This window comes from Penicillium waksmanii (assembly GCF_028829765.1).
Source record: "Penicillium waksmanii strain IBT 27052 chromosome Unknown utg000005l:1.0-5232799.0:1.0-5237142.0, whole genome shotgun sequence".
NCBI classification, from domain to species: Eukaryota; Fungi; Ascomycota; class Eurotiomycetes; order Eurotiales; family Aspergillaceae; genus Penicillium; species Penicillium waksmanii.
The window spans coordinates 4,397,692-4,424,247 of record NW_026643252.1 but is presented as its reverse complement, the minus strand read 5'-3'; the positions used below and the strand labels follow the sequence as shown (position 1 = coordinate 4,424,247).

The 26,556-nt window shown below is 48.9% G+C and overlaps 10 protein-coding genes across 10 annotated transcripts; 5 read left to right on the top strand and 5 right to left on the bottom strand.

Annotated features, from left to right (window-relative positions):
* Positions 1 to 438: 438 nt before the first annotated feature.
* Positions 439 to 1,271, top strand: N7481_006537 (nucleoside triphosphates FAP7; the record flags this gene model as incomplete). The annotated part of the gene is made up of 3 exons (XM_057265756.1): positions 439 to 621; positions 803 to 951; positions 1,064 to 1,271. 3 exons carry the CDS (start codon positions 439 to 441, stop codon positions 1,269 to 1,271), a joined length of 540 nt encoding a protein of 179 aa, XP_057123476.1.
* Positions 1,272 to 1,504: 233 nt separating this feature from the next.
* Positions 1,505 to 2,483, bottom strand: N7481_006536 (non-canonical purine NTP pyrophosphatase; the record flags this gene model as incomplete). The annotated part of the gene is made up of 6 exons (XM_057265755.1): positions 1,505 to 1,573; positions 1,651 to 1,712; positions 1,793 to 1,829; positions 1,910 to 2,054; positions 2,136 to 2,209; positions 2,313 to 2,483. 6 exons carry the CDS (start codon positions 2,481 to 2,483, stop codon positions 1,505 to 1,507), a joined length of 558 nt encoding a protein of 185 aa, XP_057123475.1.
* A 401-nt stretch (positions 2,484 to 2,884) lies between these two features.
* On the bottom strand, positions 2,885 to 8,014 carry N7481_006535 (type V myosin; the record flags this gene model as incomplete). The annotated part of the gene is made up of 6 exons (XM_057265754.1): positions 2,885 to 2,988; positions 3,048 to 3,262; positions 3,331 to 3,404; positions 3,474 to 7,341; positions 7,405 to 7,594; positions 7,648 to 8,014. 6 exons carry the CDS (start codon positions 8,012 to 8,014, stop codon positions 2,885 to 2,887), a joined length of 4,818 nt encoding a protein of 1,605 aa, XP_057123474.1.
* A 784-nt stretch (positions 8,015 to 8,798) lies between these two features.
* On the bottom strand, positions 8,799 to 10,368 carry nap1 (histone chaperone NAP1; the record flags this gene model as incomplete). The annotated part of the gene is made up of 5 exons (XM_057265753.1): positions 8,799 to 8,849; positions 8,914 to 9,267; positions 9,351 to 10,087; positions 10,161 to 10,240; positions 10,322 to 10,368. 5 exons carry the CDS (start codon positions 10,366 to 10,368, stop codon positions 8,799 to 8,801), a joined length of 1,269 nt encoding a protein of 422 aa, XP_057123473.1.
* A 1,081-nt stretch (positions 10,369 to 11,449) lies between these two features.
* N7481_006533 (uncharacterized protein) lies at positions 11,450 to 16,372 on the top strand (the record flags this gene model as incomplete). The annotated part of the gene is made up of 17 exons (XM_057265752.1): positions 11,450 to 11,625; positions 11,681 to 11,720; positions 11,786 to 12,316; positions 12,379 to 12,720; positions 12,773 to 12,907; positions 12,957 to 13,023; positions 13,080 to 13,211; positions 13,265 to 14,181; positions 14,235 to 14,721; positions 14,774 to 14,856; positions 14,909 to 15,043; positions 15,102 to 15,334; positions 15,387 to 15,510; positions 15,575 to 15,620; positions 15,673 to 15,823; positions 15,877 to 16,025; positions 16,077 to 16,372. Coding segments are annotated over 17 exons (4,044 nt in total), but the record flags the coding sequence as incomplete, so codon positions are not given.
* A 308-nt stretch (positions 16,373 to 16,680) lies between these two features.
* N7481_006532 (uncharacterized protein) lies at positions 16,681 to 17,136 on the bottom strand (the record flags this gene model as incomplete). Its single annotated transcript, XM_057265751.1, has 4 exons — positions 16,681 to 16,746; positions 16,807 to 16,904; positions 16,970 to 17,005; positions 17,064 to 17,136. The coding sequence occupies 4 exons, from the start codon at positions 17,134 to 17,136 to the stop codon at positions 16,681 to 16,683; spliced, it is 273 nt and encodes a 90-aa protein (XP_057123471.1).
* Positions 17,137 to 17,582: 446 nt separating this feature from the next.
* On the top strand, positions 17,583 to 19,527 carry N7481_006531 (Serine/threonine-protein kinase bur1; the record flags this gene model as incomplete). Its single annotated transcript, XM_057265750.1, has 10 exons — positions 17,583 to 17,692; positions 17,743 to 17,824; positions 17,886 to 17,982; positions 18,039 to 18,193; positions 18,246 to 18,273; positions 18,347 to 18,354; positions 18,424 to 18,542; positions 18,591 to 18,785; positions 18,842 to 19,069; positions 19,119 to 19,527. The coding sequence occupies 10 exons, from the start codon at positions 17,583 to 17,585 to the stop codon at positions 19,525 to 19,527; spliced, it is 1,431 nt and encodes a 476-aa protein (XP_057123470.1).
* Positions 19,528 to 19,705: 178 nt separating this feature from the next.
* N7481_006530 (uncharacterized protein) lies at positions 19,706 to 20,332 on the bottom strand (the record flags this gene model as incomplete). Its single annotated transcript, XM_057265749.1, has 1 exon — positions 19,706 to 20,332. One exon carries the CDS (start codon positions 20,330 to 20,332, stop codon positions 19,706 to 19,708), a length of 627 nt encoding a protein of 208 aa, XP_057123469.1.
* Positions 20,333 to 21,041: 709 nt separating this feature from the next.
* On the top strand, positions 21,042 to 22,233 carry N7481_006529 (alpha/beta-hydrolase; the record flags this gene model as incomplete). Its single annotated transcript, XM_057265748.1, has 2 exons — positions 21,042 to 21,988; positions 22,050 to 22,233. 2 exons carry the CDS (start codon positions 21,042 to 21,044, stop codon positions 22,231 to 22,233), a joined length of 1,131 nt encoding a protein of 376 aa, XP_057123468.1.
* Positions 22,234 to 22,818: 585 nt separating this feature from the next.
* Positions 22,819 to 26,242, top strand: N7481_006528 (uncharacterized protein; the record flags this gene model as incomplete). The annotated part of the gene is made up of 4 exons (XM_057265747.1): positions 22,819 to 22,936; positions 22,992 to 23,027; positions 23,101 to 23,121; positions 23,175 to 26,242. 4 exons carry the CDS (start codon positions 22,819 to 22,821, stop codon positions 26,240 to 26,242), a joined length of 3,243 nt encoding a protein of 1,080 aa, XP_057123467.1.
* Between the last annotated feature and the right edge of the window lie 314 nt (positions 26,243 to 26,556).

Sequence of the window (26,556 nt, the reverse complement as noted above, 5' to 3'; positions counted from 1 at the left end):
CCTTTGGATCTCAAGCTAGAGACACCGTCATGATTGCGAGTTTTAGCATGCAAGCGATCCTTCTACTTACTTCGTTTTCGTTTTGCATATACCAAGTCATTCCACCCATAGCGACCTGCATTACGACGCCACTAGACACCACAGAAAGAAAGTTGTTTAAAATTTATACAATATAACCTACCTGCTTTTTATCCAATATAAATAGTAATACTACTAGTATTATTCAAGTTCTCCATTCCATGTACCATGCCACGCCACGGCTTCATACCTTAAGGTAGGGTCTGGCGTAGTCGATAAGATAAGCAGGACAAACCTTAATCCGAGATATTATTTCGTCGCATCCGGGGAACATTGAACATCTCAAGCAAATACTCATAACCTTTTCTTTCAATTCCTTTTTTTCCTTACACCGTCACAGAAATCATACAATCGCAAAGTATGCGCACCGCCCCGAATATAATCGTTACCGGCACCCCCGGCGTCGGCAAAACCGTTCACTGCGAGCAATTAGCGCAGGATATCGGCTTGAAACACCTCTCTGTCAACCAGGTTGCCAAAGAGCGCGATTGCTACGAGTCGTATGATGAGGAGCGTAAGAGTTGGGTTGTCGATGAGGATAAGGTATGGCTTTTCCCCTCTCTCCCTCTCCCCCTTCTTGGCCATGGTCATGGTGGTCGTGTTGCGACTTTTTTTTTCTCTCTCCACCCCCACTTTGCTGGTGGCGGGGTTTCGTGAAACAATTATGAAAGATTGAGGAAGGCAGTGGGCTAATGGTTTTTTCTTTCTTTCTTTCTTGGAATAGTTACTCGATGCTATCGAAGATGAGGTGCTTCAGGGTGGTTATCTGATTGATTGGCACGCTTGCGACATGTTTCCCAAGTCCTGGATTGATCTTGTTGTTGTTATCCGCTGTCCCGATACAACTGTGCTCTATGATCGTCTTTCTTCTCGGTAATAACCCCCGCCCCTTTCCTTTCGCTTTTCTTCCATTGCTCTCTGTGCGCTGCGCTGCGTACGATTGGCATTTATGATGGAGCTTAGGCTAACCAACCTTGATTTACAGAGGCTACCACGAAGAAAAACTCCAAGAGAACCTAGACGCCGAGATCTTCGGCGTTCTCCTCGAAGAAGCCCGCGAATCCTACGACGAAGAGATCGTGGTGGAATTGAACAGTGAGAAGGATGGCGATGTCGAGAGCAATTGCGGCCGTATCTCGGATTGGGTCGATTCTTGGAAGAAACAACATGACGAGGGGAAGGAGGCGGAGTAGGGGTTAATGTGGATGTGGATGCTACTGCATACATACATACATCGGTGATTTGTGTGGTGGAGTTCGTTTCTTCTTAAATTTGGATCTTGTTTCTTCGTCTTCGTCTATGATCATTTCGATTTTTCGCTTTGGTCTTTCGATTGGTCTTTCTATATACCCATACCAATATCATACCAAATGCCCATACTCATACTCATTCTCATTCTAATTCTCATCATAATCGTGCTGTTCCCTTACTGCTGGCCCTCTGCCAACCACTTCTGGAACTTAACCAGAGCCTTGTACCGGTGCGAGATCTTGTTCTGCTTTGTATTTTAGCATGACTTGTCTCGGAAGATTGGGGGATCAACTGCCAAGTTCTCTCTTTTTCTTCACTTACCTTAGCTTCCTTGTCCATCTCCGCATATGTCTGGCCTTCGTATTCGAAAATTGGATCCCAACCTTAAACTTCCGTTAGTACTATCCTATATTCAAGAAAGACTGACAAGCATCCATGCATTGGGAATGGGGGATGGACTCACCAAAATTAGTTGGGCCACGAGGACGAACGATTTTACCCTGTATATACCATTAGGAATGAAATCAGAAATGAAAATGATCCAAGAAAAATGAAAAGTCATAGCAATTTCCACACTCACAACAGTCCGACCCTGGAAAATAATAGGCTCCTCTCCAGGTCCGCGGCAGAAAGCAAAAGTGCAGACAGCCTCAGCACCACGGTCCTCAAAGCCATCAAGCATTTTGTTCAGACCTTCATGACCGAGGGACTCCATGAAAGATTTACTTTGCAGAAACGGAAATATTAGTATTAAATCACTCATCTCAATTCAACTCGAAGGTACAAGAGCAACGGGATTTACTCACATATACGGACCCGGCAAGCCCTTAAGAGCATGGAATTCCAAAGCCGTATCCTCAGTCAAAGCGGGCCCATTGATCTAGACCAAAAGCACGAATTAGTCTGGTTTTTTCTTTTTTTCTTTATATCCCGCAGATAACTATATTCGGGGCCAGGGGAGGGCAGGGGAGGGGGTTAATTACCGCTTCAGCTGCGCGCTTCGCCTTTTCTTTAGCGATTTCCTCGATCGTGCCTTGGATCTCGGGAACGTCCACTTCTTGGTTATCGACTTCGATCACGCTGCCGAGGATAGCGCGGACCTCGACCAGCTTGTTCTTGTTGCCGGTGATGAAGTTGACCTTTGTTAGAGTCATGATGGGCTGTTGTGTTGGGTATGGTGAAGGAAAGAGTAGGGTTTGAGTTTGAGTTGCGGCGGGATGGGATGCTCCCCACTCCGCCGCTTGATTTTGGCTTCCCCGCGACGTGGACACCGCTCGCCGGCTGCGCTGGTCATGTAAATAACTACAATTCTAACAAAATCAAATACGAAGTTTCAGGTTCATGGAGAAAGATAGGGAAAGAAGAAAATCATAATTCGCATAACAAGCAGCATCATATGCATCTCTATGTATCAATTGAAAAATCAAACCAGGGTCCTGGTCCACCCTAGGTCCTGAGGGTGGTCCCTGGGTGTAGATAGTAGGTCGTGGTGAGATGTTCACAGGTCATAATCCGTAGCTCACAAAGGAAAATTCAACTCTAATGTACAACTAAATCACTCCTCCAACACCCCGTTCTCTATCTCCAGTTTCTCCTGCTGCGCCATAGCCTGGGCCGAGACAATCTCGGCCAATCGCTTCAATCGCGGGGTTTGGAGCCCTGCGTGAATAATCGAGTCAGTAATGGGTTCGCGGTTGGGGGTGTTTTGGTCAACATACAGGATGGTGTGTAAGTCTCCAGGGCCGTAATGACTCTGGGCTCAGCGATCTCGTAAGGACCGCTATCCTCCATATCGACCGGAGTCAAGAGAAGCACATCACCCTTCTCTGTAACACGGGAGGCGACCGCCTTCATGATTTCGCCGTTGATGGGCTGTTCGTAGTCCGCGACGAGATACTGGTTCAGGAGCTTCTGGATTTGGTTGGGCGACAGCCTAGAAGGAATTGTCAGTACGATTCTCAAAAATAAGCATGAGGATGGGGCGAGGTGTGGTATGCTTACATCCAGCAAATATCTTGAATGATCTCAATATCATTCAAGGTAGCCTTCTTCAGCTGAAGAAGCTTGGTTGCTTGCTGTTAGAATGGTCAGTATATGATTCTTGAACGTCACGAAGGTAAGTAAGGGTAAGGGGAGGGTCCTACCATCAAGTGCTCTAGCTGCAGCGTTCCCAGCGGCATGTCATGGCTCTTGCACCACTCCTCAATTCGGGTGATGTTGTAGTTGATTTGCAAGCCACGCTTCCATGACAGGAAGTTGCGGCGCATGAGTAGGTCGTTAAATGCAGTCACGCCAACCAGGCGCAATAGCTCGGTCATGGTCTGTGTGACGATAGTGTCCTCCAGGTAAAACGCCTTCATCGCCCGGTAGACACCGTTCAGCAGGCTGAGGAGGTTGTCCATGCTGTAGGCGGGGTTGCTGTTGGAGGGCAGCAACTTTCCAAGGAAGCGGTTCGTTTCGCTCGTCACAAAGCCAGGGAGGGACTGCGACTCAATAATGGCCGGAACAATCATCTTGTACAGCTTCTTCTTCAACACCTTCATCCAAGTGTGGTAGATGTTGAACTCCAAGCTCTCCAGATCGTGCTTAACGATCTCCAACAGACGATCGTACTCGTAGTTGTCGGTCTTCTGGGCTTCATACCAATCCTCAGCCAAGAAGACGAAAGATAGCATCTCGTGGACGTTCGAGAGCCAGAAGGCGCCGGGGTTGACCGCATCCTCTCCTTCGTGTTGCATGACCTCCTGTTGGATGGACTGCATCACATTGGCTAAGAAGCGCTCGGATTCCTTAACGAACCCGTTGTTCCACATCTCCGACGTAACGAGGTTGATCAAGTAGGCAGGGAAGAGAACCTCCTTCTCTGTCGGGGGCGGGTTTGAGCTTGGGAGAGGGATCTTGAGATTGCGGATCAAGCCCATTGCGACCTCCTCGTTGAGGTCTTCCTCTTCGGACAACAAGTTCTCGAGCTCTACCTCGACTGAATCCAGACCAGTTGAGGTGGCAGCGGCGTTGCGAGCAGCACCAGGACCGGTGACAGCCATCGAGACAGGTCGTGGGTTGTACGCTCCACTGAACCGATCTGAACCAACCTTCTCCGCGCCAGCGCTCCGCCTCTGCGGCTTGGGCTTCTTCGATGATACAAGGTTGATCAAACCGGTGGCAGGAGGAGGGGCGGCAATGCCATGTGCCGCATCGCCATTGACGCCGTTGACAGGCATTGTTCGCTTGGCAACGTCCAGCTCCTCTTCGAGCTGGGAAACACGGACACGGAGACCAGTTTTCTCCTCCTCGTGCTCTGCATTGACCAGCTTGAGGCTGTCTAGCTTCTCCTGTGTCTCGCGAAGCTCTGTGCGGGCATCGTCCCACTCACGCTGGAGGCGATTGGTGTTTTCCAGGTTCTCGGTGTAGGCGGCCTGCAACTTAGCGATCTCCGTTTCCAACCGAACAATGTCTTGATCAGCCTGGTTTTTTTCTGACAAAAGACTCTTTTTGTCAACCTCCCCTGATTTACTTGCCTCCCGGAATTCCTCCAACTGCTTATCACGGATCTGCAGCTTCTGAATCAAGGTCTTGTTCGTTTTGTCCAAATCCCTGCTCTTCGATTCCAATTCTGCGTTGCTTGAAAGCAATTTCGCGACTTGCTTATTGAGGTTGACGGTGATCAGCGTGAGATCGCGTGTATCTTCGCGCATCTTCTTGTAATCCTTTCTGGCCTGTTTACCTCGCCAAAGGGACTGGGCAACAACAACCTTCTGGCGGTACTCTCGCCACGCCCGCAATTGGCGCCAAGAGCGGAAAGAACGCTGGATCACCTTAGCAGCATTGCCATTGATGGAGTCCATAATGTTGCGACGGCAGAGGAAACCCTTAGCAACGGCTTCGAACATAATAAAGTTCTTCCGGACCTGGTTGTACCATTTGCGGTCCTTGGAACCACGCCAGACCCTCTGGATATCGGTCGCAGCCTTGGTCCGGCGGATCTCCTGGGCCCGCTGTCTTGCGAGGAACCCACGAACCAAAGACTGGGTGTAAAGGATAGATTCGCGAGCTTCGAGGTAGCGGCGGCGGTAGTACTTGCATCGCAGATTCTTTTGGATCATAATCGCACACTCATTCAGTCGGGATGTACGCAGGTTCTCCAGGAACGCTAGCATACCAGCCCGGAAGAAAATCTTGGTCAAACCCAGCTGGTACTTGTCGTCCTTCTTGGAAGTGGCATCGCCCAGTGCTTTCTGCAGGATAGCATGGCACATGTCGCGGATCTCAGACGTCCATTGGGAGGAATGGCAAAGCATGTAGTAGCGGATCGCGAACTCTTCATACGTCCAGCGAGTAGGGTAGCCAGCAGTACTAATTCTGACCGTTTCCAGAACACCACATGCTCTCAACTGACTCAAGACCATTGGGCCCTCGAACTTCCAGGCCTCCTTGGCCTCGTTGGGCTTGATACAGCGGATGTAGTGTACCTCGGTGGAGTTGATAGTACCCATGAGTTCAATCAAGGACGACTTGAAAATTCCTCCTAGCGTGGGTTTGCGGTTGACAGCAACGCCGATACGGCGGCCAGGGGCGGCTGCGACGGGCTTGGAAGGAGTGGATGACGAGTCCTTCTCCCGAACGGAGGTAGCTGTTTCAATGATTTCCTTGATGAAATCATTCGCAGAGTTACGCAACACCGCCATGTGCTCATCCGGGACGGTATCACGATTCTTCTCCAGGAAACCGTCGGATTCATAGGTCACATCAACTGCGTAATGGCAGACGGTGAACGCAGATTTACCAAATCGAGGCTTCTTGTAGAACTTCTCCTTGTCGGCTGCAAAGTTGTGGTGTAGCTTCGTGACAAACTGTTCATCAGATCCCATGGGAAGGCGGGATTCTTCGTCCAAAAGAGCCAAGATTCCAAGCTTGCCCTCAATCAAATTGATACAGGGTTGGTTGTCGGAGAAGTCAATAAAAGTCCAATCAATTTCTTCCCGAACGTATTCCTCCTGTTCAAGCTTGAACACGTGCTGGTTAAACTCCTGCTGAAGCTTCTCGTTTGCGTAGTTGATGCAAAACTGTTCGAACGAGTTCTTGGCGAAGTGTTCAAAACCGTAGATATCCAAAACACCAATGAAAGTCACCACATTGTTGATAACCTCTTCAGTTGCGAGGCCGCGGTTGATCTTGTCCACCAGCCAATCGAAGAGGCTCGAATATATGAACTTGGCAACGGAGTCTCTAACCACTATTGCCTGTTGCTGGGTAAGGTTGGAGGTAATCTTCTCACCACGGGTGATAAGTTGCTTCTTGACAATCCATTTCGCGAACTCATTGACATCAATGCCCAGCATTTCACAAGCTCGGACGAGAGCAGGCTCTGAAGCAGACAGCTGCGAGTCGGTTCGGGTCGCAGTGATCTTCACGTTACCCAGGTGCAAAAGGGCTGCCAGCACACGGAAGATCTCAGTTTGGTTCTCGGCCGGAACACCAATTGTGGCCAGGGATTTCCTAGTCGCATCAAACTCGGCCTTGTCATCGACACCCTCGATGACGGGGGTGCCACCCTGGTTGAGGTATTCGAACTCTTCCACGGGCAAGAGACCCAGCTCCTGCCTCTCCTCATCGGATGCACCAGCCACAAGCTGATAGAAGATGTGGTAGTTGCGCTCCTTCAAAGGCTGGAATACCAGCCTCGATCTCTCCAACAGGTAGGTCCTGATCTTCGCACCAATGATGTTCGTCTTATCATCAAACATAATCTCGATGTATTTACCGAATCGGGAGGAGTTGTCGTTACGGGTCGTCTTAGCGTTACCGAACGCTTCCATGACTGGGTTGGTGGCCAGAATTTGCTCTTCTGTCGCACTGATCGCACCAGCTGAGCTGGAGCCGTATTTGCCGGGCTTCTCGGCAGACTCGCGAGTCGCAAAGTAACGCATGATGTATTTGGCGCTCACGGTTTTACCGGCACCGGATTCACCAGAGACCACGATTGTTTGGTTCTTTCCATCCCGGAGCATGTCACTGCAGTCACATGTAAGCCTAAGTAGTTCGAGAAGAAATATTGCGAGGGTGGTGCTTCCTTACGCGAAAGCTTCTTCGGCGATTGCGAACAGGTGAGGTGCCTGCGAGGCACGTTGCTTCCCGGCATAAACCTGCACCATTTGTGGTACATACAACGAATCCACTCTGGCGAATGGATTCGTCGCAATCAGAACGATACCACTGTATGTGTAAATCTCCTTCTGTGCGTATCGGAGCTTGATGGCCTGGAGGACTGCGGGGGTGTCAGTTGGTGATTCAAAGACAACATTTTCCGACGAAACAAACCGGCAGGCTCGTTCAAATGCGACAAGCTTGTTAGATCCTCGCTCGCTTCGAGCATCGCAGGGTTCATGAGCGGGGGGGAGGTTTGGATTGTTGTCGACCTGGAGTTCGGCCTGTGTTGTGTCCACTGTTTTCGTCTATTCCGTAACAAACGACCAGTCAGCTCATGGTCAACAATGCTCATGGTCAACATCAAGAGCAGGGGGAAGCCACCCTCGCGATGTTGGTAACGCACCTCTCCATTCTCCAGCTCGAAAATCAGCTGCACCTTATCTCCATCCTCAAGCTTCTCCTTGACCTCAGAGGCAAGCCAGCCCTCCGTGGGGTCCGGCTGCCAGGCCCTCGTTCCGACCTCATAGATATGCGCCATGGCTTCCACGTCGAGTGGTGTTGGTATCGGATGCAATCAAAACAAAAAGAGAGGGTGGAAGGAGGTGGGAGGTGGTTGGGGGAAGGATGCGAATAAGTCTAAGTGAATCGGGGTGGGTATTGTATCGGGGAAACCGGGGGCGACCAAAAAGGGTAAATCAATCACGGAGAAGTCCAAAGACAAGGAGTCTCGCGGGAACCCCTCATCGGCTCATTGTCCGACTAAATGAAAATGAAACAAGGAAATGAAGTAGACGTTAAGGTGATGGGGGAGATGTAAAAATCACCCTTGACAGCTGGCCATTTAGCGAGTGGAAGCCCCTGAAGGGAGCTTCGGGACTAACTGGGGGGTTGCCGCGCCACACCCCCACAGTGTCACCGCCTTACACTACACGCATGTACTCCGTACATGCGTATACTTATGTATACTCCGTGTATACACCTTATACAAGTCTACCAGTATTTGTATGTATAATATATATATATATCATTATTATCTAATAGTTTCTACCGTGTTTATTCGAGATTCTAGAGCCCTACCACGTTCTATCACCTGGCCAACCCAGTAGCTGCAGGTGGATTACTCACTGATTATGCCGATTGATTGAGAGATATTAGGTAGACAGGGAACAGATCACGCAGTGCAAGGGAGATAAAGGCATCAGTGGGGAGAAAAAAAAGGAAACATAGCAATAACATCAATCACGAAGTCCATGAAGCATTCAGCGTCAGTATCAGCATCAGCATCGAGCATCGCCGCGGGGCTGCTTTTCTTTTTGTCATTTCTAGTTTTGCTTGCACTCGGCCGCCTCCTTCTTGGGCTTAGAAGTGCCATCCTAGATATCAAAGTTAGCTGTGATCTCAAGAAGCGTCTTCTCACCAGTTACCAGTAATACATACCTCGTCATCTGAGTCGTCCTCCACGGAAACGGATCCACGCTCGTCCTCATCATCTTCATCATCTTCATCCTCATCCTCATCATCCTCGTCATCGAACTCCTCGGGGTCCATGTCCTCGCCCATCTCCTCGAATTGAAGAGCCTCACCGGTGAACCAGTCAATGGCGCGGGGGATCAGCTTCTCCTTAATGTCCTCTCCCAGCTGGTAGTCCAGCTCGAGGCGCTCTTCGATGTCGCTGGCGACGGACGCGTCATCGTCCTCGTCCTCGTCGGTGGGGGGGTTGAGGTGGGGAAAAGAAGTTGAAGAAAGATTCAGTGGGCACGCTAATCTTGACAACGCGGGTCTGCTTGGTGTCTGTGAGGTGGGGCAAGTGGTTAGCTTCAGTCTGGAACATAGAAGAATAGTTCCCCAGTCATATCAGGCAGAAGAAAGTGCACAAAGTTCAACATACTCTTGTTACGCTGCTTCTTGCTCTCCAGGCGGAGAGTCAGGTCCTTCTCCTCCTTCCAGTCAATCTTAGAGCCCTCGGCGTGGTCATAAATGAAGTCACCACCGTATCCGCTCTCATCCTTGTAGTAGTAGGTCTTGGTGATGGTCTTGTTGGTGAAGAACTCGTTCTCGGAGAACTCGAAAATCAGGCGGAATCCGGGGCAGTCGAGGTACTCCATGCGAATGTCGGTGAGATGCTTAAGGGCCTCCTCATCGCGGTCGGTGATCATCTCGGCGAGTGAGACCTGGTTCTTCATGGCAGACAACCAGAACTCGGGGATACCAGCAGCAGGGGACTCGGACTCATCCTCCTGTTCCTTCTTCTCAGACTCCTTGGTCTCATCTTCCTCGTCCTCCTCCTCATCTTCCTTGCCCTTCTCGACTTCCTTCTCGGTAGGCTCGACGCTACCGTTGATGATTGTGGAACGGCGCTCGTACAGGGGGGTGAACTTGGCGAAGTACTTCTTCTCGAGCTCGAGGACCTCCTTTTGGAACTGAGCCTCGAGCTCGGAGTGCTCCTTTTGGATACCCTTCAGACCAGCGACACGGCGGCGGACAACAGGGGGGAGAGATTCGATATAACCGGATGAACGGCCAACGAGTTGGCCCAGCTTACCCTGAATCATGGAGACCAGAGCTGGGTTACGGGCAAACAGGGAGGCGGCAGCCGCGGTGTCCAGGGTCTCTGTAGAAACTAGCGGTCAGAAAAACGACGCGGGGGTGAGCGGGGGAGGGGGCAGATGAAGATAAACACTCACCTTCCTTGATGCTGGACACGCCGGGCTGTTGAGCGTGAGATGAGATGGGGGCATTGTTAGCCGGTGTGTTTTGCGGGGTCCTATTTTTTTTTTCTTCGGGTCAGTGTTTTCCTAAGGTGATAAGCGGGTCGGAGGGGAAAGGTGATAGAGAAAATCCTTACGGTGCGACCGGGAAGTCCGCCTTCTTATTCCTGATGGGTTCAGACATAGTGAACGATGGTGAAGGGGGGGGGGGTGTGAGAGAGGGAGGGGAGAGGGAAAGGGAAAGGGGGGGGGGGGATGGATGAGAGGGGAAGAGTTTGATACGCCCTTATGAGTCTGGAAGGGCAAAAGGGCAAAGAGATCCTAATGTGGTGGGAATCCTTAGCGCCGGTGCCCGGAGGGGCTTGGCGGGAACGCGGTCTTGGTTGAGCACCTGCAAAACTCCTCCCAACAAGATTTACCATACACCTTTTTACCCTTTACCTTACCCCCTCTTTTGATTATCAATTCACTTACTTTTGCTACTTGCCTATTAACAAATAAATCCGAGTCAATCTATATGTATCTTCATTTTTTAGTACTCTCGAGGCTAAACGCCAACGCCACCCGGTTGTAGGCTAGCAAAGAGGGTCTGGTTCCATCGATTTGCACCAGTGGCCAAAATACTCGTCACCACGTTAAATTTAGAAACACCCGTCTAGAGAAGGTAGTATTCTTTGCATGATCAGTTCAAAGTAGAATATGTCGAAATTGCTTAGGATATCTTGAGTCTTGATTGGATCGGGGATATAGATCCAATAGTTTTAGCAGATGGAGACTGCACTAAGCTATTTTAGAATATTGAGGACCTACATAGTAGAGGGTAGATGGTACGAAGATTGAATATATATCTACCGTACTGTACCGTGACCTGTACTAGTAACACTATAAGGGACTCGGAGGCAGCGAGTATTTCTAAAATCGAGGAATCAATTCTATATGGTATGATTTAAAATTAGCACCAATAGCATCTAGTCACTACTGAATGATTACTACTACTGTTATCCCCCCCAATCCTTGGCAGATCGATCGGCGTGTCTGACATCCTCCGCTTAGTTTCACAGTCGGGGCTGAGGCGGGAACCCTGCAACTGCCCACTTATCTCCACGTGACCGGATATCAAGTGAGTTCGGCGATCGCCCCTCGCGACAAGCCCAGCTCTCTGCGGTAAGACTCCTCCCTATATTGCTTCTTCGCTATACTGGGGGTCATGAGTTCAATGGAGGCTTCCTTTACCTAATAATCACCTCCTTTCAACCCACTGTCAGACCCTTGACCACCCCCACCCAGTGGATCAAATCCTTCACCCCGAATTGAAGATCTGGGATCTAACCCCAGACCCTTCCTCACTATGGGCAGTCGACCGGATTCCCCCCCCGGATATCGGTCCCATGGATTTATCCATGCGACGACCGAGTCTCCGGCGTGACTCGCTGCGCAGCAGGTATCTGATCCGTTCAGCTATATCCATGCTATAACCCTCACTAATAAACTCATAGCATGAGTGTGATATCGGATGTGGAGATGGCTCGGAACGAGGTACGTTCAAGCTGTGGTCCCTAGCAATTGCTGAGCTCCATTGACCCGCGATTCCAATGACATAGGTGTTCGATGGTCCCATCTCGGAAAGCATTCCGTCTAGTGTTGTCTCTTTCATGCACCGTCGAAACCGCGCCGACTCGAACGTGAGCTTCACATATTTCCAGGACGAGGAAGATTTTGCCGAATGGTCCAACGAAGATGCAATCGACGAGGGTAGTGATATCGAAGAGTCATCCATGCATGGCGTTGAAGAGCCCGATCTCGAGTCTCACCGAGGATCTTTCGTCTCCAAGAGATTGTCTCGGGACTCGGCTGAGCACCCGCTCCTGTCGCGTATACTATCCGCGAGCTCATATGGTCGAGACCGACGCTCGGGCAGCAGACTCAACCAAAAAGTATATATCACGTCGGAAGACTTGACAGCGGTTTTTGCGGGATTCTGCACCAGCAAGGCTGGCTTCGCTCTCTATATCGCTTTGTGCATACTGACTGGTGGTCTTGCGTATTTGTTGTTGCGCTGGTTCCCACGATGGCGGGTCAGGATGATAGGAAAGGCTGCACCCTTGGCAAAATGCGAGTGGATTGCAATTGAAGTACGGCATTATCAACACTTACCCTTTCATTGGCCGGGTTCACTTTGACTGACACACAACAGGATCAATGGAACCAATTTACCGTTCATAATATAGACAGCGAATCCTACGGACGTCCGCTATCCACGGTCTTCATGAATAACTCGGGCCTTGTTTACGATGAAGACCTTGATCCTACGATTGTATCCCTGCGATACGTGGATTATAGATATCTTCGATTCTTCTATCATCCTATCGAAGACAAATTCTCCTTGATCAATGGCTGGAAAGATCACTCCTGGACCAGCGCGAAGGCTATGCGAGGCGGCCTAGATGCAGATGAGCGTGACAGCAGGGAACAGATCTTTGGAAAGAACAACATCAATATTCAGCAGAAGAATGTTCCACAGCTACTGATGGATGAGGTGAGCAGAATCCACCTCCAGAACCGGCGGGAATGCCTACTGACATCTATAGGCATTTCATCCGTTCTATATGTTCCAAGTGGCTAGTCTACTACTTTGGTCGATGGACGAGTATTACTATTATGCTGTCTGTATTTTCCTCATCTCCGTGTTCAGTATTGCAACTACTGTGTTGGAGACGAGATCGGTAAGTTTCAGCCATATCGGGCTTTGATCTGGATGTTAATTGTCTTCAGACCATGAAGCGACTGAGAGAGATCTCCCTTTTTGAATGCGACCTTCGTGTGTTAAGAAACGGATTTTGTGAGTTACCTATCTGCCAGGCATTTTGCTATTAGCATATCCACTGACCCCCACAGGGCGCTCGGTGTCTTCCCAGGATCTCGTCCCCGGCGACGTTTTTGAATTTTCCGATCCTTCTCTCAGCTTGGTCCCGTGTGATTGCATTCTGCTATCCGGAGACACCATCGTGAACGAGAGCATGTTGACTGGTCTGTACACATACTGCGAATTATTTTCGAACAATATACTGATGCAGTGACAGGCGAATCCGTCCCCGTGTCCAAGGTCCCATTCACCGATGAAGCTCTAGGCTATCTGGACCTCAGCGCCCCCTCCGTGGACCCCCATATCGCCAAACACTTTCTTTTCAGCGGCACTAAAATTATCAGAGCCAGACGACCGCAGAACGTGGACGATGATGAAGCCGTTGCGCTGGCTGTCGTTGCAAGGACTGGATTTGCGACTACAAAGGGCGCATTGGTTCGCTCGATGCTTTTCCCTAAGCCAGATGGCTTCAAGTTCTACCGCGATTCTTTCCGTTATATTGCCGTCATGGGGATCGTCGCGCTGATCGGTTTCATTGCCTCATTCATAAACTTTATCCGACTCGGTCTTGCCTGGCACCTTATCGTTGTCCGAGCACTCGATCTCATCACTATCGTCGTCCCACCAGCTTTGCCAGCGACTCTTACTATTGGTACGAATTTTGCACTATCACGGCTGAAGAAACAGAACATCTTTTGTATTAGTCCCCAGAAAGTCAACGTGGGCGGAAAGCTAGATATTGTCTGTTTTGACAAAACTGGCACCCTCACCGAAGACGGCTTGGATGTTCTGGGTGGAAGAACCGTCGGCGGCAATCACAAATTCTCCGAGCTACTCTCTGAAACAACTGCTGGTGTTTTTCTCACCTCATCATCCGAAAACTCCGAATATGATCTTGAGAAGCAGCAAAAGATGATTTACACCATGGCGACCTGCCATTCTCTGAGAGTTGTGGATGATGAACTGCTTGGTGACCCACTTGATGTCAAGATGTTCCAGTTTACTGGTTGGTCATACGAAGAGGGTGGCAGTAACTCTTCAGAGCAGACCGGCGCCCACTTTGACACCATTAGCCCTTCTGTTGCGCGGCCGCCTACAACCCACGTGGGCCAAATTCAGCCTCATGGTCCGAATGTAAGTTTCCTATCAGATCAAGTCTGAACTTTCATTGATTTGTCCTGTTACAGATTCCCGTCGAGCTTGGAGTTCTCCGCAGTTTCGAGTTCGCCTCTCATCTTCGCCGTGCCAGTGTTGTCGTAAGACAATTTGGAGACAATGGGGTGAATTTCTTTGTGAAGGGTGCCCCAGAGAGTATTGGGGACATCTGTGTACCCGAATCTCTCCCATCCAATTACGATGAACTTTTGAACCATTACACCCATAAAGGTTATCGAGTCATTGCCTGCGCCACTAAATACGAGCGCAAATTGAGCTGGATGAAGGTCCAAAAGTTGTCTCGGGCTGATGTTGAGAGTAACCTTGAGTTTGTTGGATTCATTATTTTCGAGAATAAGCTGAAGCCTACGACTGCTCAAGTCATCTCGGAGCTGAACCAGGCTGGCATTCGCAATGCCATGTGCACGGGCGATAATATTCTAACTGCCATCAGTGTGGCCCGGGAGTGTAAGATGATTGGCGCGAATGAACAGTGCTTCATTCCGCATCTTATTGAAAGTGAGCTTTTGGAACTTCGACCATACCGAATTGTACTAATCAAAGTTGACAGATCCTGGCCTTGGTGGCAAAACATCTGTAATCTGGGAGAGTGTCGACGACCCGGATGCTAGATTGGATCCTAGAACACTTTTGGTAGGGTTTTCTTCCTTTATTTTATCAAATGCCGCTGCTAACCGAATACAAGCCTTTGGAAAATTCAAATTCAAACGATGTATCTATCCCCGGAAATGGGCTCCAACAACGAAAATACTGCCTCGCTGTGACTGGTGATGTATTCCGGTGGATGATCGATTACGGAAATGAAGATACACTGAGGAGGGTAAGTTTGGACTCTCACGCCTTGCGGTATTAGTTGCTGATTGTCATTTTCGCCTTAGATCTTGGTCAGCGGGAAGGTTTTTGCTCGAATGTCGCCCGACGAGAAGCATGAACTTGTTGAAAAGCTCCAGTCAATTGACTACTGCTGTGGTTTCTGTGGAGATGGTGCCAACGACTGTGGTGCTTTGAAGGCCGCAGATGTGGGTATTTCGCTTTCGGACGCAGAAGCATCCGTTGCCGCCCCCTTTACTAGCCGGCAATTCGATATTTCCTGCGTGCCAAAGTTGATTCGGTATGTGAACTGCTTTCCAATGACTCGAAGACCAAATTAACCTTTTCAATAGTGAGGGTCGAGCTGCTCTGGTGACGAGCTTCTGTTGTTTCAAATTCATGAGTCTTTATTCGGCTATTCAATTCTCATCCGTCAGCTTCCTTTATACCTCTGGCTCGAATCTTGGTGATTTCCAGGTATGTTGAGAACTGATACGACACTACATGAGTTGGCAAAGAATCAGCTGACCAAATCATACAGTTTTTGTTTATCGATCTGGCTCTCATTATGCCCATAGCGATCTTTAGTAAGTGACACAGCGCCTCGCAAATCGGAATCATATTACTAACTTCATCCAGTGGGCTGGACTGGGCCTTATCCAACTCTTTCACGGAAGAGACCGACTGCTGATCTCGTGTCACGAAAGATCCTGACGCCTTTGCTTGGACAAATTTCCCTTGTGGTGTTGTCCCAGCTCATCGTCTTTGTAACCGTCCAGAGACAGTCCTGGTATTTAACCTCTCTTCATGAGTTACTAAGTGCGATTACTAACTATTGTATAGGTATCTACCTCCTCAGCTAGACTTGGAGAAGAGCAACATTGTGAATTCACAGAACACATCGCTGTTCTTGTTTTCCTGCTTCCAGTACATTCTCACTAGCATTGTCATGAGTGTTGGCCCACCATTCCGCCAATCAATGACAATGAATGGTAAGCAAAACTCCCTCCCGCTGAAGGAATTACCTCGCTGACCTTTCATAGCCCCATACTTATGCACGATTATTATCGACGTTCTGATTGGCTGCTACATGCTCTTCCGCCCATCTGAGTGGGTAGCCGACGTGATGCAGCTGACCTATATGTCGGATGGATTCAGAGGCTGGTTGGTGGTCCTGGCACTCAGTATGTTCTTGGTGGCTTGGTCCGCGGAGAGCATTGTCTTCCCTCGGCTTGCCCGCATGCTCGGCCATGTCCGCGCACGGGTGCAGCCCGGCTTCCACAAGAAGCGCCGCCAGTACAAAGTCCTTCTGGAGGAGATGCGACTGTACAATCTCTAGATATACATGACAGCCTTGTATTTATCTAGATCTAAAATAGACCTCTGTACAAAAAAACGAGAATATAGAAGGGTTTTTTCGGGTTTGCGCTCTGATACGATCGCATTGTTCATCTAGAAATGGTATAATACATTTCAACTTCCCGGACTCGGTCCTATACCCCGCTAATGGCGAAGGATTTCTCTCAAACGATAAAAAAAACAGGTGGTATGAAGCACTCCGGTGGCTCCGCGGTTGATTTGAGTTCAATTGCGTTGGGGCCGTCGGTCAAATTTCAGGGTTGGGTACACAGTCTTGACGAGAGTCATCTAGTGATCCCAAGGGTGCTTCCAGCCCATGAGGACAGCGCCGTCCTTCTTCGCGCGGTACATCAGCTAGAGAAGTGAGATCGGGTTAGCAGAATTCCGGGTCGGAGAAGGAACAGTGAGTCGTACGAAGAACCACATGCTGGCGCCCAATGCCGTGGCAGTGAAACGATACAGCGGTCGGACCGGGTGGATGTGAATGGGGTGGGAGGATTTGCCAGCCATGACTGAGTTCAATTGCATTAGTGAGTTTGTGTCGAATATCCAAGGGCTTGAATGAAGTAACACTCACTGTCGGTGGCGATGCTTGCTTCACGAGAGGCAGATGCTGTCGTCGGAATCGGAGGAGGACGGCGGGTTGAAGTTCAGAGGTTCTGCCACGTGACCGGTGACGGCACGCCGCTTTTTCGAGTTGCGGCCCTTGCCAGTCGCACGCCAACTCGAGGGCGTCTTGGGCATTTTCACTGATCTCTCTTTGTATCAAAGATAATTGCACCCGTGTTTGATTTCCATTCACTACGAGAGTTCCCAGCCCCCCCCCCTCAAACCGGCCGTTGAGTGGTCTCCGCCTAGCTCAGCTCCCTCATAACCATAGGACGGTATCGGCGATGCGAAATCCCGCCGCATGCTGTACTTCTTTCCTCTTCAAGTTCCTCTTGACCCGTGACTCTTACTTTGATCCTTCCTTCCTTCCTCAGTATCCCGACCTCAATACTTGACTCTCACGCGGAACCTGAGACCGAATTCCTCCGACGCAAACCGCCGCCTTACATTTCGCGTATCGGATACCTTGAATGTCCATCGATAACACTCGAAAAAGGAAATACTTGGACTGAACTCCTACACCGAGCAGCGAGCCGTGATACCCTACCCTCGACGTTACGGACGCGGACAGAGCCAACAAAATGGCCGCCGGATCGCTGGAGAGGGCCAGCAATGGCCACCCGCGATTCCCTGGTTGTGGCAGCATCCGTGACTTTGAATTCCTCGGCAAGCTTGGAGAAGGAACCTTTGGGTAGGTATCTGCAGTCATTTTGACTTCACATTAGCTTACCGATTGTTCAGCGAGGTTTACAAGGCACGGGCTAAGAAGGACAATTCGCTCGTCGCGCTCAAGAAGATCCTCATGCATCACGAGAAGGAAGGCGTGAGTTTCCATTCATCTGAAGATTCGTTTGAAGACTAACCACTTCCACTCCCGTTTCAAGTTTCCCATCACTGCGATTCGAGAGATCAAGCTGTTGAAAGCTTTATCCCACAAGAATATCCTGCAACTCAATGAAATGGCTGTTGAACGGAGCAAGGGTGAGCATCATTACTTGCGTTATGGCTTGACCGAAGCTCTTTTGACACTCTTTTAGGCGAGGGACGCAAAAAGCCCAGCATGTACATGGTTATGCCGTACCTGGAACACGATCTCGCTGGACTTTTGGAGAACCCAGCTGTTCAGTTCACAGAGCCCCAGATCAAATGCTACCTGATGCAGCTGCTTGAGGGTCTACGATATCTGCACGCGGTATGATTCCCCGACCTCTTCTTTGGAATATTCATCTCTGACCTCTTTGTAGAACAACATCCTGCACCGAGATATGAAAGGTGTGTAATTATCCAAATTGACACCCGCGACTTTGGCTAATATGGCATGAATAGCTGCCAATTTACTCATTAGCAACGGGGGTATACTTCAAATAGCCGATTTTGGATTGGCTCGGCCATATGATGAGCCCCCCTCCGCTACCTGGAAAGGGCGGCGGGGAGGCGAAGAGAGAATACACTGCACTAGTTGTCACAAGATGGTACCGACCTCCAGAACTGCTGCTCTCGCTGCGGCGGTACACAACTGCCATCGACCTGTGGGGAGTTGGGTAAGCAATTCGACCCCGTTCTGTATATTCTGTTGCTGATCAGAATAGTTGTGTCTTCGGTGAGATGTTCAAAGGAAAGCCGATCCTCTCCGGAAGCAGCGATCTCAACCAGGCCCAGCTGATTTTCAGCCTGGTGGGAACTCCCAATGATGAAAATATGCCCGGCTGGCGCGACCTACCGGGCTGCGAGGGCGTGAAAAACTTCGGCAACAAACGCGGAAACCTCGCCGAGTCCTTCAAAGAGTATGTTGATGTTCCCTTTCACTTCCGATGAGATGCACTTCTCTAATTTCTATCAGACTTAACCCCGTTGCCGTTTCGTTGCTCGGCGAGCTTCTCAAGCTTGACTGGAGAAAACGAATTAACGCCATCGACGCTCTCAAACATCCTTACTTTACTACACCCCCTCTACCCTTACATCCCGGCGAAATCCCCACATTCGCCGACTCACACGAACTCGATCGCAAAAAGTTCAGAGAACAACGCGCCCCGGGACCTCCAGCACCTCCCGTTGGCTCTGCCGATACGTCCTCCAATGGAGGCTGGGCCAGCTCTGGCTCTCGACCAAATTCACAGAACCCCCGGATCCCGGGTGCAGCCCGAGGAAGGCCCAATGCACCCGGAGGACCGGGCCAATACCGACGCGGCCCATTCCCACACTCACAAAGAACGAACGGCCTTCCGCCGCGCCCTCCCACTTCCTCTAATCGACCCTATGAAGGAGGTGGACGGGACGATCAGCGGCGTGAACGGGACCGGGACCGATTCAACAACCAAGGACAAGGAGATCGTCCTGGCGCAAGATACCCAACCAGTAATCACGACTCCTATGTACCGAGCTATGGAAATCCCGCGGATCGTCCGCGAGATGGTAGCGAGTATGGCGGCAATCGGCGTGATTATCGCCGGGAGCCGCCACGGCGGAGAAGTAGAAGTCCCAATTTTCGGGACTCGAGTCGATGATCGGCCCCATGGCCAAATATGATACAGGGCAGCGTGCCCATAACGATGTACTTCTACATGATTCTAGCCGGTCTTGGTCTTTCTATGTAGCCAAAATAATACCTGGAATTTTTAGAATTCTGTTACTAGATAAAGTAGCACTTGCTATTCTACCACCACGAAAGATTTGCTTAATTCTTGAATATCCCATCAAACCCCCATCAAACCCCATTTCTCGCAATGTTCAGTCCGTTGACTGGTCCATTGAATTGAAACCCTTTGCCCGTATTGTTACTCTGAGACCCACTCCCAGTGTTCACATGCATAGAACCAGACCCTGAATTGTGGAATTCATGAGAAACCTTTGGCAACGAGGAAGGTATCATATTGACCTGTCGCAATGCTTCCCCCAGTTCTTCAATTTGCGAGCTAATCTCGTTGTCTTTCGCAAAGAGTGGACTCCTTGTCAGTTCAATCGCATTTTGAAGGATGTCTCTCATCAGAATCTCCAATCCGATGCCTTGCGCAACCCTTGGATACTGCTGCACCGCATCAGAGCTGTCAATGACACCCTGGAAGATATCGTCCAGTCTCGTCACTTTCTTATTGCACTGTACTAAGATTCGGCCCACTTCATCGGTAGATTCTTCATCCTGAGCAGACCAATTTTTAACGTGATTCTTGCATGATGCAAAAACAGCTTGGACTAGTGGTATATGAGCGGCTGTGTTGCTGAAGACAGGAGGGAGATTCTTGGTGGGATTTTCATGAGTCTCTTCAGTCTTTGAAAGTGTGTGTATTGCATCACTGAGAGAGTTTCTTATTTGAGTGCGATTGGGTGACGACATGGCGTCGGCAAGTATAATGGTAGTGCGTATTATGTGCAGGATAGCCCCGGTACAGAGGTTCAATTTGCAATGAAAAGTAATGTAGCTGGATGCTCAATTGTGTACTTTTTGAAAATATAGCACAGGCAAGTAAGACACCAGTTCGATGCGTAAGTCCTGGATGCACGGGGATTTTGTAGATCCTCAGCATGGTATTTGGTTTAATTAGCACACTTGAGCGAGATTTAGACGCCGATCTAAAACTGCCAGCATTTTAGAAACTAGGCAAAACCAAGAACCCCTGTCGTCAAAAGTACTACTATCTCAATCATCCCCATTTCAATTCAACCTAACAACCCCCTCTTTCTCTCTGTCCAAAATTGTCAGAATTTATCATACCCCCTCCACGACAGCTGTATTCTCAGCACTGGCAATAAATATAGCCCAATGATGATATATGGGTCTTGATTTAAGTTGCATACTGTTTGAGTCAGTGTGATTTTAGCGCTGGAAGGAGAAGCACTGATGCTGCGATTTCGCCCCCAACTGAAGCCGGAATTAGCGCTGTGATTCAATTGCATATCTTGAAACACATACTCCATGGCTGTGCAGGCTATGAGTATCGTTGGTCGACCGAATTTCGTCTTCCGGGGACTCCAAGATCCCCGCTTCCAGATACTTGTTGAGCTGAAATCCCGCCAACTTGATTTGACATGTCACGATTTATATGATGCAGAGATTCAAGTCTTTTACGAAGAGGATAAACCGACGCTCTCCGACTGATGCGGTCGAAAATTGCCAGATTTCACCCGATTCGTCAATGCAACCAGGAACCGCCACGGTAGTGGCGCAAGATAAATCATCTGAATCAACATTCCCAGATGGGGTTGAGATTTTATATGACTGTCCCCAGGCGGAACTTGATATCTGCTTTCTTCACGGGTTGACTGGAGACCGACGGAAGACATGGACGCCAAATGGGCAGGAGGAGCCTTGGACGAAAACATTGCTGCCGGCCTTTATCAGCAAAGCCCGAATTTTAACATACGGGTATGACGCATATGCATTGCGAAAATCTGTCGCTTCAAATAACCGAGTAATCGACCATGCTACAAACCTTTTGCATGACCTGACGACTGATAGGGCGTCTTGCAACGCCACATCAAGACCTATAATATTCGTGGCTCATAGCCTCGGCGGCCTGGTGTGCAAAAAGGCACTTCTTTTATCTCGAAATAATCCTGAATCCCACCTCCAGGACATATTCAATTCGACAAAAGGTGTCATTTTCATGGGCACGCCCCATGATGGGTCTTGGATGGCTAGTTGGATGGATATACCCGCCACGGCTTTGGGATTTGTCAAGTCTAGCAACAAATCATTGCTTGATGTCCTGGAAACCAAGAATCAACTTCTTGAATCTCTCCGGATTGAATTTCTGGACATGGTACGGGAGTTGCGAGAAGGCGGTCGAGGTTTTGAAGTGACTTGTTTTTTCGAAGAGCTTCCTTTGCCTGCATTTGGAAAGGTGGTACCCAAAGAGTCGGCAGTTCTGTATGGATATAACTCAATCAGTATTCATGCAAATCACAGTGAAATGGTGAAATTTGAATCTTCTCAAGCAACTGGGTTCAAAAGATTGCTGGGGGAGCTTCAGAGATGGAGTTCACAACTGAGGTATGGTGCAAAAGGAGTTATATCACCCGGAGTCAGCATGATTTCTAACTATCGAATGCAGTACTACGAGTCTGTCTCCAACCTCGAAGTCTTCGTCTTTGCCAGAAGAAGATATATCCAAAACCATGTTTAAAAATTCTGGAGAGGGAACAACAAACGTCAACTCAGGCCCTGGTACTCAGAATAATAACAGTGGCTCTGGGTATCAGTTTAACGGCACGATCAACGACCTCTCGCTGTCCTAGCTACGTTTGCCTATTAGAAACAACCAGCTCTTGAATTTTACTAGTTATACGATTGATATACTCACTGCCATTTTTGTATCTCTAATCAGTAGCGCTGCGCTAATCGATGCCTTCAACTAATCCTCTTTATCGCGGGTTAGTTAGGCAAATCACCCAAGTCATTCAATAGTTTGAATAGGCCTTCTTAGTGGTTAATCTTTATGTTTCTCATTGATATCTAGAGTACGGAGTAGCAGGATCAAATGAGGATCGGCAAGGCTAAAACAGGAGGGGTTAGTAAAACTAGTACGGAGTAGTAGTATGTACATTGTTTGCAAAAGTGGGGGGGACTTATACACCAAGAATACTACCATCACAAATGAGGCGCTAACTGTAACACCCTAGTAGGATGAACTCACTTATTCACCATAGTCAGCTCAACCCATTTCTCGCATCTCTGGTAGTCTCACTCGCCCTGGACTAAAATAATTTCACCCCGCATCGTCGCAACTTCATTCACTATCCACCTCACACTCATATTCAACCTTATCAATGATAGTACCTTGAGTTAAACAAAAGGGTAGACAGTGCGTATTTCGGAACCAAATGACTCAACTCGAAAGTCGTCTACTTGTCTCCAATGAAGGTGATGGGTCACTATTTTCCAATACTGGCCCTGGCTCTCAGAACAACAACACTGGTGACGGAACACAATATAATATCGGTAAATATTACTTTATTGGAGCATAAAATAGTATGGAACTATTAACAAAAAACAGTCAATCAATATTTCCCCCAACTTCAGCAAAGGGAAGGTGGGATTCCCTCGAGCAGATAATACACTGCAATAATTCCCCATCTTGTTAATCGAGCGCTAACTTGTGATAGGCTTGGAGGAATTGGACTTCAGTACGTCTCACCCTGGTCGTGGTTTCGCATATTAGTTCTCATCAAAATTATAGGGATCCTCAACTCATTGGCTTTCGAAGGAATGAGTAGTCGACACGCAAACATTAGAAGAAGACATAAAGACACATGTCAGTGGGTACTTGGTTTGGAGAAATACCGCTCATGGATGTCAAATACTTCCGGTCTACTATGGATCAAGGGCAAACCAGGCACTGGGAAATCTACGTTGATGGCCTTTTTGCACGAGCAGCTCAACTATTTACGTCCAGAGAGTCATGGCATTTACCTCAACTTTTTCTTCTATGCCAGGGGCAAAGATTTACAACACACACAGCTTGGAATGTTCAGATCCCTGCTTTACCATCTATTTAACCGTGATGAGAGTATACGCAGAATTGTTCGCGAGGTCTATAGGCAGAGTGTTGGGCTTGATGGGGGGCCTGGATATGGAGGGGAATTGTCCCAATCGCAACTGGAAGAAGCATTCCAGAAAGCTGTTCTTGCTTCGGCTTCCGTGCAGCAGGTGGTTATCTTTGTCGATGCGTTGGACGAGGCTGGAGCCACATCAGCTTTAGAGTTGGCAACTTACTTTCATGAACTGAATGCAAACGCGGAGAAAGAAAAGCTCAAGCTCAAAATTTGCATCTCATGTCGGCACTATCCAGTTCCGAGCACTCGGCCTGCTGTGGAGATCACAGTCGAAAATTACAATCATGGAGATATCACCAATTACTTGCAGGACCATCTATCTACGAGCCCAGAAATCCGTGGCCAGCAGCTGGCGGATAAATTGATCGAACAAGCCGGCAATATGTTCCAATGGGCCTGTATCATTTTGCCATTCGTTCAGCAAAAGCTTGCAGAGGGAGACTCGCCTGAAGTCGTTTTCGACTGGCTGAAAGAAGTTCCAACCCCGCGAGAAGACATGAATGACACATATCAATACATTTTGGACCATGTCATAGCGGATTGGAATTGGGCTCAGTCCTTTCTACTTTTTCAGTGGGTGTATCTAGCCGAACGACCTCTGACTCTGCTCGAAATTCGGTACGCCCTGACAGTTTCTAACGCACGGGCGACACATGCCAGAAAGGGATACACTGGCTTGGAATATGCCCTCAAAGCAGAAGATTTTGACTTGAAGATCAAAGCTCTTTCTGGCGGCCTAGCTGAGATCGTATCAGTTGAAGACAACCGACAGATTGTACAGGTCATTCATCAATCTGTTAACGACTTTTTGGGTGAAAAGGGACTGCCTTGGCTGGCTGCTCGTGTCAGAGGCAGACCCTTATTTGCCAAAGACGATACGATCATTCTTGAATGCCAGGCAACACTCTATCGATCATGCTTGGACTATCTCACCATTGAGCTGTTAAAAGGATTGGAAGTACGCGAGTTTGAAGATGACAGGGCAGAACAACTGTGGATGAAAGAAGAGAAAGAGGAAGTCCTTCAAGGTCGACCATTTATCCACTACGCAGTCACCTATCTTTTTGTCCATGCTGGAAAAGCCCAGAGTTTGCGTACCAACAATCTAGAGGATGACTTGCGAGAGCTCGAACGCATATTTGACCTCTGGTTCAGGATTTATTACACGATTGATACTTCCAAATGTCCCCCAAAGGATTCAAAGCTCATCCACATAGCAGCCGCCGTCAACATGAATGATATAATAGAAGTTCTTCTCACTTCGAGGGCAGAAAGTGCTGCAGAGACGGATTCTCATGGCAGCACTCTCCTTCATATCGCAGCTCAACACGGCCATATGGAACTGGCTAGATCATTGAAATTGAGGGACTTCAGCTGTATGGCAAAGAACAATCGTGACGAAACACCACTGATTTTGGCCTTACGGTATGACAACTTGGAGATCGCTCGATGGCTTTTGGACGAAATGAAGGATTCCAAAGCAGCCAGTGAGATTGAAATTGCCAGTGAGATTGACATTGCATTGCAAGAAGCCTCTTACAAGCACCAGCGGGACATGGTCTGGCTACTCAAAGCTACCGGTGCCAACGTCAATTTCCAGGGAGGTAAATATGGCTCTGCTCTCCAGGCTGCTGCATCCTCAGGGAGCGCCGATGTTGTGAAGACCTTATTACAGGCTAAAGCCAACGTCAATGCAAAGGGGGGTAAATTCAACACAGCTCTCCAGGCTGCTGCATTTTGCGCGGGTCCTGACCTTGTGAGAATTCTTTTGGATGCTGGTGCCAAGATTAACTTATGTGGAGGTAAATACGGCACTGCGCTACAGGCGGCTGCACGGGCACGAGAGATTGAGACCGTGGAGCTCCTACTACAGTTTGGTGCCGATGTAAATCAACGGGGCGGTAAATATGAGACCGCTCTACAAGCCGCCGCATCTACGGGGAGTGACATAACTGTTGAGTGCTTAGTAGACGCTGGCGCCAACGTCAATTTGAAGGGAGGCGAATATGGGTCAGCTCTCCAGGCTGCCGCAGTTTGGGGGCGTATTGAAGTTTTGAAGATACTGCTGGAAGCCGGTGCCGATGTTAACGCAGGTGGGAAAGATAAAGATCCGGCTCTACAAAATGCTGCATCGATGGGTAAGCTTGATTTGGTGAAGCTCCTACTGCAATTTGGTGCCGATGTCAACCAAAGGGGCGGAGAGTACGAAACTGCTCTACAGGCTGGGGCATACAAAGGGAACATCGCTATCGTGAAGTGTCTAATAGACGCCAAAGCTAATGTCAGGCTGAAGGGAGGCAGATATGGGACAGCTCTCCAGGCTGCCGCCTCTCGTGGGAATGCTGAAATTGTGACGATGATACTTAACGCTGATGAGACTGTCAATGTCAATGCCCATGGAGGTATGTATGGAAGTGCGCTACATGCTGCTGTTGCGCGTGGGAGTCCTGATACCGTGAAGATCCTCATCGAGGCTGGAGCCAATGTTCATGCTCACGTTGGTTTTAAGACCACTCCGCTGGAAGTTGCCTGTCATTCCAGAAGACCTGATATAATGAAGATCCTATTGGAAGCCGACTCCAATGTCACTGCAAACAAAGAGAGATATTCTCTAGCTCTACATCTCGCTTTGGAGAACGGACTTGAAGAAGAGGCAAAGATATTGGAAAATGCTGGTGTATCTAGATTCTAGGGATTGGAAACTTTAAACAATCTACTGAGGACAAAGCCCAGAGCCTCCCATAGCACAGGCTTAGCCAGTCCACACCACTATATCTACTTCCTTTGAGCTCAGAAGATAGTTTCTCAATCCTACAAACTCATGCAATCTTGATTTTCGGCGGTGCGGCACCCCTATTCCTAGGCAGAATCCCGTCAACTACGGCATTTTCAAAATAATCCGCTGAAAGGATCAAGATCCAAAAAACGACTCAGCCAAAAAGCGACTCTGAGGCGGATCGAACGCCTGATCTCCCGCTTGCCAATCATTTCCCCAAAAGGCAATTT